Here is a 15132-nt window from a genome sequence, read left to right on the forward strand (position 1 = left end):
TGGAGCGGAGGTTGCGTTCGGGCACATGGATGGTGAATCTGTTGTTGAGATATTGGGGTCCGGTTCTTTTCTCAATTGGGAGCCAGTGGAGCTTGCGTAGGTGTTGGCTGATGTGTTCGCGTCGGGGGATCCCGAGAACGAGTCTGGCGGCGGTGTTCTTATTGTCTGGACCTTGAGGAGTTGGCACTTGTTGATGCCCACGTAGAGGGAGTTTCCGTAGTCCAGCCTGCTGGTAATGAGTGCATGGGTGGCTGTCTTCTTTGCCTCGGGTGGGATCCATTTGAAAGTCTTACGGAGGATGCAGACGGTGTTGAAGCAGCTGGGGGTCACGGCGTTGACCTGTTGATTCATGGAGAGGAAGGAGTAGAGTACGATGCAGAGGTTCTTGGCGTGGTCCGGGGTGGGGGGAGGGTGCCGAGGGCTGTGGCCCACCAGGTGTTTCACGCCGAAGGGGTGGTCCCGAGGACTTCTGTCTTCTGAGTTGAGTTTTAGGCAGCTGTTGTTCATCCAGGCAGCAATGTCCTGCATTCCTTCCTGGAAGTTGAGTCTGGTGGTGGTGGGGTCCTTGGTGAGGGAGAGGATGAGCTGGGTGTCGTCGGCATAGGAGACTATGCTGAGGCCATGCCGGCGGCGAGGGAGGCCATGTAGACATCGAAGAGAGTAGGACTGAGTGATGATCCCTGTGGGACTTCGCAGTTGATTTCAGTAGGTTGGGAGAGGTAGGGTGGCAGTCTGACCCTTTGGCTTCTGCTGGTGAGGAACTATCTGATCCAGTCGAGGGCGGCGCCTTGTATGTCGGCGTCCTGGAGTCTGTCTGTGAGTGTGCAGTGGGAGACGGTGTTGAAAGCTGCTTACAGGTCGAGAAGAATCAGGGCTGCGGTGTGGCCTTGGTCGAGGAGGGCGCGATCCCGTCCTTGGCGGCGAGTAGGGCGGTCTCGGTGCTGTGGTTGCTTCGGAATCAGGATTGGGAGGGGTCGAGGATGGCGTTGTTTCCGATGAACCGTGACAGTTCTGCGTTGACGGTCTTCTCTGCGACTTAAACCGCAAAAGGGAGGAGCGAGATGGGCCTGTAGTTCTTGAGGTCCGACGGGTCACCCAAAACAACTAATGAAGTAGGACTTCTGCATTCCTGGCTGCATTGCATTAACAAGCGCGCACGACTCGCACTGGAAGTTAAGAAAAAAAACAGGAATGCAGCGTCCCGCCAGTGGCGCGCGCGAGCACCAGGCCATATGTTTTGAATTATCGCGCCCGTGTCTGAACACGATAATTCAAAACATATGGCGCCCATGCGGGTAACCGCAAGCAATAGGCCACGCTCGTGCGTGTGTGGCCTATTGCTTGTGGTTACCTGCGTGTGGTGAGCTTTTGAAAGCCCCTTACTATAAGTCTTGCCAAAGCAGCGCAGGCGCGCTGCTATAGGCTCGACTTAAAAATATAGGAAGGGGAAACCAGCAATATACCTAACTAGTGTGAAAATCAACTCTCTGGATGAAAGGTGAGAAGTGTTTATCAACAGATATTGTAGCGGTCAAGACTCATCTGATTTGTTTATGGAATAGAAGCTGAAGAGCCCCGAGAATGGCACAAGGATGGCACAAGGAGATAGTGGAGTAGAAGGAAGGCATTTGGTATATCACATCTTCAATCCACTGAACACTCAGCACAGAGAAACATCCACCACACATAGCATCCATCCCATTAGTAATCACACGGGGCCCATAAGAAAACCAAGCCAAGTTTGGAAGGATGCTGGAAAGCTCAGCCTAGTAGTTGAACATTCTCCCATTCGGGAGCCTGATCGTTCACTGTTGAGCGTGGGATTATTCCCTATGCTGTCAAGAGACTCAACCACTTTGTCAAAGTCTTCCCTAGCAGATTGACTGTGGTGATGACCCTGGGGTGGTATCGACAAATGGGGGAGTATAGGCTATCTCAATTATGATCTCCTCATCACAGTGAATAGTGGTTGCATCATAAAACCGAGAAAATTGGCCAGATTATCAGTTTGGCAGATTGAGTGAATACTGATTTCTTCAGTTATTAAAATCATAAAATCATAACTGCAGGTCAAATTTGATGGTTCCTTGATGGAGCCTGGGTCTAATTGAAAGGAACGTTTTCCTCTTTATAGCAGCATTATGTGAATTGTCTGGGGTAATGTGGATGGGCTCCCGCTATCTTTCTTTTTGATAGCTTATAGAATGGCGTACATGTTAGTGGCGCAACAAGCAATATCGGGTCTTGGTCAGTCAGGCTTCTGGTGGTCTTGATCTTAGTCTGCTTACCTGCTGAAAATGAATTGGTTTCTGGAAATGCAGATCCAGCAGTCGAGTTGTTTAATCCTTCAGGAACTCTGTCATGTCTCAAGCTGTTTTAGACTAAGGTGCCCTAGTAGTTTACCCAAGCTGGTTCACTATGCTTTTGTTCTCCACGTCAAGTCTCTTGTTTTTGGCATCCAAACATTTGTGCAGGGATGCAAAATCTTCTCTCATGGATATAATGTCTCTGGACTTCTCCTCTATCATGGTATTGAATGAGCCTATCTTGTTGCGTGTGGCTGAGATGTCCTTCATGATCATATCCAGAGTAACCTCAGGCCTTTTAGAGCAGGTCTGCTTGCCACCACTCATGACCTCTGATAAGAGAAGTTGTGTGGCTGGCTTTGAAGACCACATAGGCGTGTAAATGTGCAATAGTTCAGAGATCGGCGAGCTGGCTTGGGGGACATTGGGTTCGCTCTGCATAGGACCATTTGCAACGCGTCAGTAAGTAATATAGTGCTCCTGAAAAGATAAGGCCTTCTCTTCTATCGCAGACGCGGAATCAATTGGCGAGAGATTATGAGACGGCCCATATGGGGGCAAAATAAAGTTTGAGAAACAGATTCTGAAGTTTTAGGAGTCTCCATTAAAGGAATTGACATCACGGGTAATCGGTTGCCCGTGGAGTACCGCGCCATCGAAGTATGGCACCTGGATGTTGAATTGCACAGAAGTTGCCATAAACTATGTCATAGTGGGGATTGTGTTGGAAAGTTATCCTTATACACCCTAGTCCTGATGAGGCCGGAAACCAATGGGGCTGAAACGCGTCGACTTTAGGATTGGAGGACGCCCTTGTGAATTTAAAGTGTTGTGCTAAAAGTTTGTAAGTACAAAACGTTAGAGGTGAAGTAATATACCTCTCAGTACTTTCTTATAGGGTGATCTTTTGTTGAAAGTAATGCTCTTTTTTTCAAAAAATCTGAAAGCATCCGGACTTGTTTATGGGGTAATAGGGAATAGTAGAAATATTTAGATTATGTTTAAGTATTGTGTTTTTGTTGAAGAAAAGAAGATGTATTGTATATAAGAAAATTCGATTGTATATGCATACACAAAATACGTATGAAAAGGTTTCGATTTTTAAAACTGCCCGTTGTCCATGATTTGAATTGATATTGAATCGGTCAAGAGAGTAAAACTCGAGGGGAGGAATAATTTAAGTTTTCCTTCATGCTACTATATCGTATATATTTGTCCCAAAGCATCGCTTGTTTATAATATTGTTCATTTACCCAGATGCTGTTGGGTTATTTGGGTTACCCCTTTGGATATAGCGGTTCTCTTTTCAAGGCAGAAGCTCAGGTAGTCAGGGAACAGCAATGCAGAACAATTACTCGCAAGCAGAATGTTCTGTCTAAGAACCACTTCCAGTTACCCAGTGGGAATGGAAAGTCAGATTATCATAATATTAAAAGACACAAACCACCAACAGGTGTAGGAGGTAGTTTGTGTGAAAGAACTTGTGCCATTGTAGAGCCTCCCTAGGTGCCCTATTGGGGACTGAGTTAGAATTAGATTACAGTGATGGATGACGTCCCTCTCTACACCTAGAGGTCCTCTCTTAGTGAAGAGCTGATTTTCTGAATCTTTGGATATTACGTGCTGATCACATCTGAGACAGTGAAGGTATCTGGTGAGCAAATGGGGACAGTTGGTCGACTGGAAGGCATCTTAGCAGCGCCTATCTGCAGTGGTCTCAGGCAGTTTGTGTCACCACTCATGGACCACACCCCAGCAGCTTACATCTTGCTTAGTTCCGTATGCTCCATTCCTTTGGGTACCAGCAAAAAGGCATGAGGGGCAGTGCCTCTGAGGAGCTCAGATGAGAATACCATTGCTCTTCTCCACGCCCGGTGTTGGGATCATGTCCACATGGTTCCACGGGACAGCTTTGATTTCCCTTGAGTGTCCCCTAACCAGCAGAGATTTTACAGAGTGGCCATGTTGCACTGTGGTTGGCTCCTCTCCTCCTCCACCCTCCCCTTACTGTTCATTATTTTGTCCTACTTCTCATCCTTGTAGGTAAATTTCACCTGCACGCCAAAATAAAATTGTCAAGAAATGCTTCCAAATCAAGCTCCTGCCTCCCTTATCTGTGTGTCATAAGGGGGCTGTATTTTACTCCCTTGCCCTGTCACTACCAAGCATTTGTCAAGACCAGGAAAGTGAGAGAGGGTGGGCCGGCGATTAAGGCTTGGATGAGTAGAACCAAAATAAATGAAAATTACCTGTAAGTATTCTGGACATTACTTCTATGTCCTTCATTTTAGTTGTTACTTTGTGAGATATACCGAAGCCTAGAGACCTTGACAAACCATACATTGAAAGGGCACCTCATAAAGTAATGTCTGGGACACTTACCTAAAAATTGTGCACATAAATCCTGTTATGGATCCATGACCACCTCTGGACCACCTCTCTTCTGCTTCACAGGAGTATTGTAACCCTACTTGTTACTGTACGTTTCACAGTTTTTAGATTTGAAAATCTGCTCACCCTAGTTATTGTGGGAGTGGAGCCAAGTCTTATGGAAGATTGAGGATTCTTGTTCTGGTACTGTGTTCAGAGCTTGTGCAAGCAAGTCCTATATAGATGGAGTCACGACAGTCTTCTGTTACACAGCATCTGTCCAAGCACCCTTCATTATCCTGCTCGATATACTCCTTGTCTGGTGCACGTGTGCTTCCACCCAGCACAAAGAGGGGATAAACCTGTTTATACAATGATGGAACATTTCATCCTAAAAGCCATGAAATGTGAAAGCAAGGCTAACTATTTCAGCCCCGTTTCAACAGTGTAGTTCATGCCATTTACTATAGAATGCTCATGTATGGCATGGGAGATTCCACAGGTGGCAAAATTAGGTAAAAATGTTGTTGTTCATAGTGATTGCAGACATGGGAAGATATCTATACTAATTAGTAATTGGGGGTAGGAGGGCACAGAATTTCTTGTTGGGCTGTGACATTTGAAGTTTGGTGCTTCCACCTACTAGTAGGTATGTGGAGCAGACTTCACTTTCTTGGTGTCATGGTTTCAGATTAGTGTTTGACATCCTGGAAATTGCCTTGTGATTGGAGTTTTTGGATCACCCATATGCAAAGTTGGGTACTGACCTGAGTGAGGGAGTAGAGCATTGTGTTGTGAGGATACAGACTGGGTGGATTCAGCTGCTACTCTGTGGCAGAGCCATGCCCTCTTGCTAAGTGGAGTTTGGGGAACAATTTAGACTGTTATGACATTACTACCCTCTAATGCATTGAAGATGGAGATTGGTCCTCGACAGGCGAGCAAAACCTTTTTTTACTGACTATTTTGAAAATGTTATGAAATTAAAAGTAAAGGTTTTTTTTACTGTCTCAACAAAATTGCTTACTCTATATTGATAAGCGTTAGCAGGTCATTGTGGGGAATGATTTTTAGGTCGAGCCTGTAACAGGTCATGCGCTGTTCTGACGAAGACTTTATGTAAGGGCTTCTGAAATGTCACCTAACGCTCGTGCTTGTGCTTTTTGTTTTGTCCCAGACTATTGGCATTTGTGTGCATCTTTTTAACAAAAACAGCACGCAATTGGGCAAAGGTGGGTGCATTGCTCCGCCCATGGCCTATTGGTTGCGGTTACCCGCACAGGCGGCATGTGTTTTGAATTATCGTGCACAGCTGCGTACGCGTTAATTCAAAACATGTCCTGGTGTGGCGCTCGCGTGTGCACCTCTCCGATGCTTTTTTTTGTTTCCGTACGCTCCCCACATTAGCCTCTGCTAAAAAGACTGTGCTTCATTGTGGGGGCAGGGACTGAGGGGCGCTTGGCTAGGATAGGATTAACATGCAGTCCATTAAATCAAAATGAGCGCACGTCAGTGTTTCTCCCCTCATGGATTTCACGATTCTGACAGGATTACACCCGCGCTCTGCTGGGGCCGCTTGCTTAGCGATACATCTGCGGCTGTTAGGTACGTAGGGCAGCGGGGGCAGGGTGGTGCTTCTGGAAGTGTCATCTGGTCCCCAGCGGCACTGTGTGCTGTGCAGGCGGCACAGCTGGGCTCACACTGGGCTTTGTGGTGTTCATGCGTCACGGCAGGGCTTCCGCTCCACTGCGTGGGGCTCGAGGCACAGCACAGGCTCACGCAACACTGTGTGTGCTGGTTTCCCTCTGTGTTCACTTTTCCTTTGCTTACCCATAGTTGTCTGCTGCAGCTTGCAACAAAAGGTGGTATTTCTACATATTCACATCTTTCCATCTTCTAAAATGCCCAAATCAGCAGAGGCCCATGTAATGCATGAACCCCCTGTCTGCCTGATCTTCGGGAGGTGACAGTGTTGTGAAACGATAAATGTCTATGCAATGTTTTGTAAAGTACTACAATGTTTATTTACCCTTGTTTATCCAGCTTTGGCAGATAAGTACGCAGAGACACAGTAAAATGCTATGATCTGCTGAGGATCACACAATGTTACCCGGTGACGAACATGTGAACTCAAGCTGCTCAGTTCCATAGCCAGGCTAGTCCTCCACCTCTGCTCTCCCTTCAGTCATTTCTTTATTAACCCCTTCCATGCCCATGACGGAACGGTTCCGTCATGAGCATCGGTTGCGCTGTGCTCATGACGGAACCGTTCCGTCATGGCCCCGCCCGCGCTCGAACCCTTCAGCACCGCGGGGGAATTCCCGCCGCGCTGAAGGGGTTAAACGCTGGAGTCTGAAACCACCAGCACTGTTTTTGTGTGTTGAGCGACCTCGCGTGACTCCACTGAGGCACTGTGAGACGCAGGAGGAGTGGGGGCCGCCAACCCAGCCCTGACAGGGCATACCGTGCAGTACGATCATATATTTACACCAAGTCGGAACTCAACTGATGGAGTTCATCACCCCTGGTCTCATCCCGTTTAGTATCGGTATTGAAACTGAATCTAAAACACGCCGCAGCTTTACTCTCAAAACGTTTCTTTGGGCGTTTGTGTCCGGTTGAAATACCATTATAACACGCTTTGTCGGAGAAAGCGCAGAGTGTGCACTGCGCGCTGTGCCTTGGTCTAATGGACACATTAAATATGTATAGTATCCGCTAACCCCTATTTATTCAGCACTTGGCTCTCTTTGAGCCTGTCCTATCTAGGAAATCACTCCAGAGGTACGGTCTCCTCCGCGCACGAAAGGCATGTGCTGGGTCCTCACCAGCCCAGCATCCGCTAACCAGGGGCGCAGCTTAAGTGGGGGTGTTAGACTCCCTTAGTAAATATAATTTCTGATAAATAGTTGGCTACAGGTGTTTCAGTCGTGTATGCTGCGATATCTGTCGGATTTCACCAGGAAGGTATTTAAGGTATTTTAACAATCTATGCCAGAGTGAATGTCGGAAAATCTGAAGCTCACCCCCCCAACTTACTGAACAAGCAACCCTCATGCCCCTAAGAGCGCTACATGCATACTGTCGTAATATTAAATGCCATCCTACGTTTGAATACCGTAGTAACATGCTATACCATTTTATTACACCACAATGATGCACGCATTACAAAAGAGCATAAGACGGCCACAACTCAGACAGTGTCTTTTCATCAAATCGCTGCATGTTTTTGTGGCTAAGGGTACAGTGTAGTCCAAAGAGAACTGTGTTGACTGCCCCAGAGGACCCTTGCTTAGTTAAATCACATTTTCGTAGAACACTCACACGGTGCGCCACACTGGGTTTTTGTATTTAAATCCACCTCACAGGCCCGGAGCCAGGAAGCTCCTGGCATGGGGAGCAGGAGAGCCCAGGCATCTGCAGAAAGAAAAACACCGCATTTCTTTGGAAACCCACTCATTTTCACGAGGTGGAACTGACGTCTGACTTGTGGCAGGAGTGCTAGGAGTTTAAAAGAGGCCCGTGGGAGTCTCCTAGTGACGTTATAACTCCTCTTGAAGACTGTGTATAACTCTGGGAGTTCAACTGTGCCACGTGTTGATTTGCTGTAAACGTGTAGGGCTGTTTTCTTGTTGGGGATATTGGTAAAGGCAATGTCAGGAGGTGCAACTACTTGTTAGGTTCGACTTCTATCTCAGAGGCAATGTGTAAAGCATTTGTACAAAACACACACAGTAAAACAGTGAAAACACTACAAATGGACACCACACCAGTTAAAAACAAGCATTGGCATAGCCAATAGCTCTCACCTTTGGGATCTTATAACTGTTTAGTTATCCAGCACAATATCCTTGGTGCAACAACATCAACTGTTGCATGGCTAAACACTTATATGGTCCCAAAGGCGAGACCTATTGGTTATGCCAATGTTTGTTAACCCTTGCTTGTAACTTTGCTGCTAGTATTTTAAATTCACCTAAATTGCATATACCACACTTGTTTTAAACTGTTATCTCTGCCAATTTCAAAATGGTAATTACTTTTGCACTCGCACTTTAAAGATTGATTGTACAGCGGTCCCCGGTCCGACGCGGCTCTTTGGGCCAATAGTAGCGGAGGGACGTGGCTCCTCCCCCTGCCTCATCACTTTCGGGGGAAATCCCTACTAAAGCGGCAAGCAGGAGCGGATGCCCAATGACTAGCGTTGGCGGGTTAGTGTGGGGAATTATTTTTAACCCTTGCTTATAACTTTGCTGCCTGATTTATACCTACTCCATTTCAAAGCTTAGAGCACTTAGAGTGGCCTGCACTCCCAGCTGCTTTAACAAGGCTCCAGCGGCATTGGAGGAAAGATTTAGACCTAACAAGGCTCCAGCGGCATTGGAGGGAGCTTTTTCATGCAGCAGCTGCCAGTTTAGTAGCCTCATTCCAACATTGATTAATGATGGGCTAGACAACGGGAATAAAGTACATTCCCCAGCGACTAACCAGGCTCAACCCCCCTCACATATGACATTCTGATCGGGACTGGCATTGCCTCCTGGTGAATGTCAGATCCCTTTCTAAACATGCCATCGAGATCTGGGATTTACTTTCATCAGAGCCCACAGATCTCTGTTTCTTAACAGAAACCTGGCTGAAGCCTAGCTCCTCCCCCGCTATTATGGCGGCTATCCCTGTAAGTTATCAAATCCACAAATGTGACCGATTAGTTAAGACAGGTGGGGGGATAGCAATAGTGCAGAAGGAATCGATCAAGGTCTCCATTATATAACACTACAGTGATACCAAACTAGAAATTATGATATTTAATCCCTAATCCATCACTGCTGGAAAGGTGCTCTAGTTTACAGCCCCCCCACCAGGCCCCCTCATGAACTTCTCACTTCAGCTCATTGAATTGATTGCCCCTCATTATCTCCTCCAATCATTGTCTCCTACTTGGAAATTTTAACGTCCATAGTGAAGTCTCTTCTAATGCAGATGCTTCTATGCTCTTGGCGGATTTAGCATCTCTTGGTCTGAAACAGATCAACATTGGCCCTACCCATTCAGCGGGGCATACTTTAGATCTCATCCTGACTACCGGCTCCAACATACATTGCGGGACTCCCTGCTCCCTTACCAGGACCAATCATTCTCTACTCTGCTTCCACATAAAAGAGGGCAGAGTCTTCTCCACTCCCCATGACATCTTCTTGCAACTAGAGAAGACAATGGCATAAAATCACGCCTGCCCAGTTCTCGAATATCCTTCCCAGTAACACATATGCGGTGTCCGAAAGCATTGAAGAGGACCTGGCTAACTATAATGCCTTAGTCACTTCTAAACTCGATCAACTAGCCCCCTTAAAATACCTCCCCTCCAAATCAAATAGATTACAAGCAACATGGTTCTCTCCCATTCTAAGGAAAGACAAAAGCCACTGTAGAAAGCTAGAAAGGAGCTGGCGGATTTCTCATAGCGCAACTGATAAAGAAGCCTATAAGAATTGTCTGACCCTTTACCATAACAAGCATTTGCAATGCAATAGGTCTCGCATTTATAAGAGTTTGAGCTAGTGGCATTGTAAAATTACAATGCCTTTTATTTATGTTTTGGTTTTAAAACAAATAAAAGGTAGTCATTTACAATCTCAGTAGCATAAACTCGCATAAAAGCGGCGTGCGGCGTGCAGCGGCGTGCAGCAGTGTGCGGCGTGCAGCAGTGTGCGGCGTGCAGCAGTGTTTCATGTAGCAGTGTGCGGCGTGCAGCAGTGTGCGACGTGCAGCAGTGTGCGGCGTGCAGCAGTGTGCAGCATGCAGCAGCGAGTAATGCTGCAGTGTGTGGCGTGCTGCAGTGTGTGGCGTGCAGCAGTGTGTGGCGTGCAGCAGTGTGTGGCGTGTGTTTGTAAACAACAAGAAAAGCGGACATCAAAGGAAGGGTGGGAGGGAACGAGCATATGGGGTGTGAGTTATAACAAAAGTTCTGGCGAAAGCAGTCTGCTGCTTTCAAGTCCGATGCCAGATGCCAGCTTCGCGCTTGAATGCCTCACATGCACTGGCCATAAACCGCATTCCTAAGGTCTTGTGCCCCTTACTAAATCTCTCTGAATGCGTGAGGCGGCGCACGCGCAGGAAGTAGCTGGTGGCAAATGGAATGCGCGTGGTTGTGCGCGTAACCGCCACCCGATCCGCCTGGGAAGCCTTTGGGAGCATTTTCGGAAGCCCCTACATAAGTCTCGCTGAGCGATCGCTTACGCGATAGCCAGGCAAGACCTAAAATTATATAGAAGGCTCGCAAGACTCATATTGAATCCCAGTTGAAACAGGCAGGAAATTCTTCCAAGGAGCTTGTCCGCATTTTGAATCTATTCACTAACCCTAAGGCATGCCATAATGAAGTAACGCCCTCACAGGACCTCTGTGATAAATTGGCTAAGCACTTCACTCAGAAGATTGAAAGCATCTATGCCAGTATTACTAAAGATAAGGACTCCCAACTAACCAACATCCCCTCTCACCCACCACACCCTAACTTCGCAAATCCTTTGGATTGCTTTCGGCCCTCTTACCATAGATACAGTGGAGTCCCTCATGAAAACAGTAAAATCTGGTTCACCTCAGGATGTTTTACCTGCCAAGATATCTATGCTGCTTCACAAGCAGTTGGCTCCTTTGATCTTTAACTTCTCCCTGACCACGGGCATATTACCTTCCGAATGGAAAGCCGCCCAAATAATTCCAATCCGGAAAAAACCCAATGCTCTCCTGGAAGACCTATTTAATTACCGTCATATCTCCTTGCTGCCCTACTTGAGTAAACCCCTGGAGAAGCATGTGAATGAACATCTTTCCGATTTCATGGAATCAATAGGGGGCTTTGATCCTTCACAGTCGGGTTTTCGTCCCAGATTTAGTACAGTGACAGCATTAATTACAGTCACTGATAACCTCTGACTTTTCCTAGATAATGGACAATCGGTACTGTTAGTGCCACTGGATCTGTCAGCAGCGTTTGACACGATATCCCATTCTATTCTTCTATCTAGACTAAGTAATGTTGGTATTCAAAATCCAGCTTATCAGTGGCTGTCTAACTTCCTAAATAACCGTACCCAAACTGTCAACTTAGGCACTTTCCAATCCTCTACATCAAAGCTGACTAAAGGCGTACCCCAGGGATCCTGCTTGAGCCCTACGCTATTTAACATTTATGTGGCCCCTCTGGCAGATCTTCTTAGGACCATGGGTTTCATCCCTATTTCTTATGTGGATGACACCCAGCTACTAATGGCATTTGACAGAAATTCCGTTAATACTCAGCTGGCCTTCTCTGAAGGTATGAATGCAATTTCGAAATGAATGAGAAACCACTTTCTCCAGTTAAATGCCAGTAAAAAGGAAATTATGCTCTTTGGAGAGGCGCCCTTACTATGGTCCCCAGATTTGTGGCCTACCAATTTAGCTCCTACTCCTAAAGCAGTGGTGAAAAATCTAGGCGTGCATATCTACAATTACGCCGACTTCTCAAAACCGCACTTTTCCAGACCCTCTCGATGACTCTGTAATTTCCCTTTAGTCCCCCTATGCTGACCTAATAGAATTCTCATAGTGCGGAGATACCCCTTCCAGGGTGATTCGGGCGCTTTATAAGACACATAAATAAAAATAAATAAGTGCTTGAGTCATATTTTTCCACAATGCACATAGGATTCTCAGATGGTAATTCACAAAGAAATTAATGAGGTTGTTTTGTCGATCATTTTGACATAACTGCTTCGAAAGCTTGAGTCTTATGGTGAAGCACTAACATTTCCCAGTCATTAAAGACTTCTTGCCTGTCACTGTCAATGCTTACTAACATTTGTTCCTCTCTTTCAGACTGTTAAAGGAGCGAATTACACCATGGATATCCGGCCGAACCATACAGTGTACATCAATAACATCAATGATAAGATCAAGAAAGAAGGTGTGTTGTTGGTCAGGGTCATTTGATATCGAATTATGAGCTAAGGATGTAGGGCTTTTGTGTGTGCCTTGTAGTGTAACAATGAGGTGGGGGTTCAGTTTGTGATTTGGGAGGGTTTTTAACAAAGTGGTCTTGCACTCTAGAAACTAGTGAGTAGACGGTAACGGCTATTAGTGTCCAAAGTTCAAACACAAACATAGAGTTCAATCTTCCCAGACAACAACTCAGTAGAAGGTGCAATTTTATTGTAGGCAATAATTTCTTTTATTCCTTGAAAATGTTCATAAAAACACTAAACGCTATGGACAAGACTGCCAACACGTTTTGTCCCCCTTGGGACTTCTTCAGGGCTTGATAAGTAAAACACATATGACAAGTATTCTTTACAGTGTAAACAATTCAAGTGAATGGGCTCGGTATCGCCCTAGAATCTGTAAGTAGCGTCCGGTTCAAAAAAGCGAAAGGCTAGGGTGCCTGTTGGGCTATGTGCAAGGTTCTTATTTACTTCAGTATTGGTTTGAAGGGAGTAGAATTGTAAAGTGTATCAAAGAAGAGCTGTACGTCTCGATGTGTGTAGTTATGTGCGAAAAAAGTTAATTTGGAATAGCTTGTAGTAGTCTGAAAGAATGCTCGTTGTGCTGGAAAATTCAAGTGCATCCTTCTGTCTAGGTTCTAGCATCTGACCTGTTGTCGTTAAGATGAGCCATTTTAGAAGAGTTACACGTTTGCTTCTTTGCTGAGTTGTTCTAAGGTTTGCTACACCATGAAACAATTTGAGCACTCCAAGCACTCATTCGCCAAATGTACTACTTGCTAAAAGTCTTAAAATGAGAGCACTGGAATGTGAAGTGCTTGTGAGTTCACAGATTAAATACACATAGGCTGCAGCAGGGCATGCTCCTTGCTTCGCTCTGCCTACATGTCTGAACACGATGTAGCTGTATGAATACTGTACCCTTAACTGCTTTAGTTTCCACTTCTTCTGCTTCCATGTATATGCACGTAGTGCCTTTTTGTAAACTTGGCAACCCTCTTTCGTAATAAGATACCTAGATAAGTTGTATGTGGCTGTGGCCATAATGCAATTGCTTTGATAACTTAAGTTTGATTGTTAATGTACACAATTTCATTTGCAGCCACCCAGCCCGTGCTTCTCTTAATTACTTGGTAGGATGCAGATAGACCACATGAAGCCTCCGTGCTCTATATATGAAGGCTTAGCTAATAAGGGAATGTGGAGCAGTTATTCTAAGGCTCTGATTTCAGAAGTTTCCAGTACGCAAGGAACTTAGGGGTGTCTCATAACCCTGGAGAGAAGCTTCTAGATGAAGATCCGTCCGAACTCGGGCCTACATAGGAGAATGATTTTGTTTAAATTCCGGTAGCAGGATTAGAGCGGTCTGCTAGTCTCTAGTTCAAAGCTTTGGATGTTAGCACCAAGATCTTGAATTTACAAAACTATTTGACTAAAAGCCACTGATGTTTCTTGATGAAATCTTTCATTTGATTCATACGGAAGGCATTAATGATTAGTCTGGCTGTTGATATTTAAAAAAAAAATATTTTCAGTTCCTTGACTGGTGAGAGGTTAATTCCTTCTATTGGGTGCTCCCAATAGTCATGGTAAGATTGTATTAGGCCCAGGGCTATGGATCTGATGATGGTGATTAAACTTTTTCAAATTAGTTATGCACATTGAGAGAATATGAAATGACAGAAGACAAAGTAATCTTTATTGGAAATATCTAATATCTGATGGTCTTTCTCTTCCTCTAGCCGAAGCCTTGTCATTTTTAGGTCTCGCCTACGCAGCACACATGCGCTGCATAGGAGAGAGACCTAATGCCATCGGCACAGCTTAGGGAGCAAAAACATGCACGCGTTAAATTGCTTGCAATGGCAACGCGTGCACGTCTGGCGATTTCCTTGCGGGAGAGCGCGGCGCCATATGGTCGCACGCTCCCGCAAGGGAATCTCGTAGGCCCCCTCCCCGGCGCGATTTTAGCAAAAATAAACAAGCAATGGCATAGCCAATAGGTCTCGCTTTTGGGACCTTATAATTATGTTTACTTTTGCTATAATCGCGGCACCCACGCTTTACGTGCCGCGATTTATAGCAAAAGTAAATATACGTTTAAGGTCCCAAAAGCGAGACCTATTGGCTATGCCAAATCTTGTGTTAATTTTAAGAATGAACGTGATGTGAACGAGCCACGAGTTCACATTATCTTTCCCCATTAAAGAACTCATTATGTGTTTGTCCGCAACAGACCCAGGACCACGTTTCAATGTATGGCTGACTACGTCTACGAACGGTCTTTACAAGCGTGTGCATAGATGAAGACACTCGTCACAAACGGTTCAAAGCACAGTTTAAAACCGAGTTTGCCGTCTTTTGCCACTTACCTTCCACCGGTCTTCCTACATGCCACTGGAAGTCTGACCCTGTACCCGGAAAAACCCAGACTAAGTTTTATTGGGAGCAAAACACCAGCACTGGATGGA

At 45.7% G+C, this 15132-nt stretch overlaps 1 protein-coding gene across 1 annotated transcript in view; it reads left to right on the forward strand.

Annotated features, from left to right (window-relative positions):
- SNRPB2 (small nuclear ribonucleoprotein polypeptide B2) overlaps positions 1 to 15132 on the forward strand; it is a 50489-nt gene that overhangs the window by 4755 nt on the left and 30602 nt on the right. Inside the window, exon 2 of the mRNA XM_085612708.1 lies at positions 12540 to 12627. Within this exon, the coding sequence (XP_085468834.1) occupies positions 12564 to 12627 (64 nt within the window). The 5' untranslated portion in view covers positions 12540 to 12563. The remainder of the gene's footprint in view (positions 1 to 12539; positions 12628 to 15132) is intronic.

Source organism: Triturus cristatus, chromosome 6 (genome assembly GCF_964204655.1).
Source record: "Triturus cristatus chromosome 6, aTriCri1.1, whole genome shotgun sequence".
Taxonomy (NCBI): domain Eukaryota; kingdom Metazoa; phylum Chordata; class Amphibia; order Caudata; family Salamandridae; genus Triturus; species Triturus cristatus.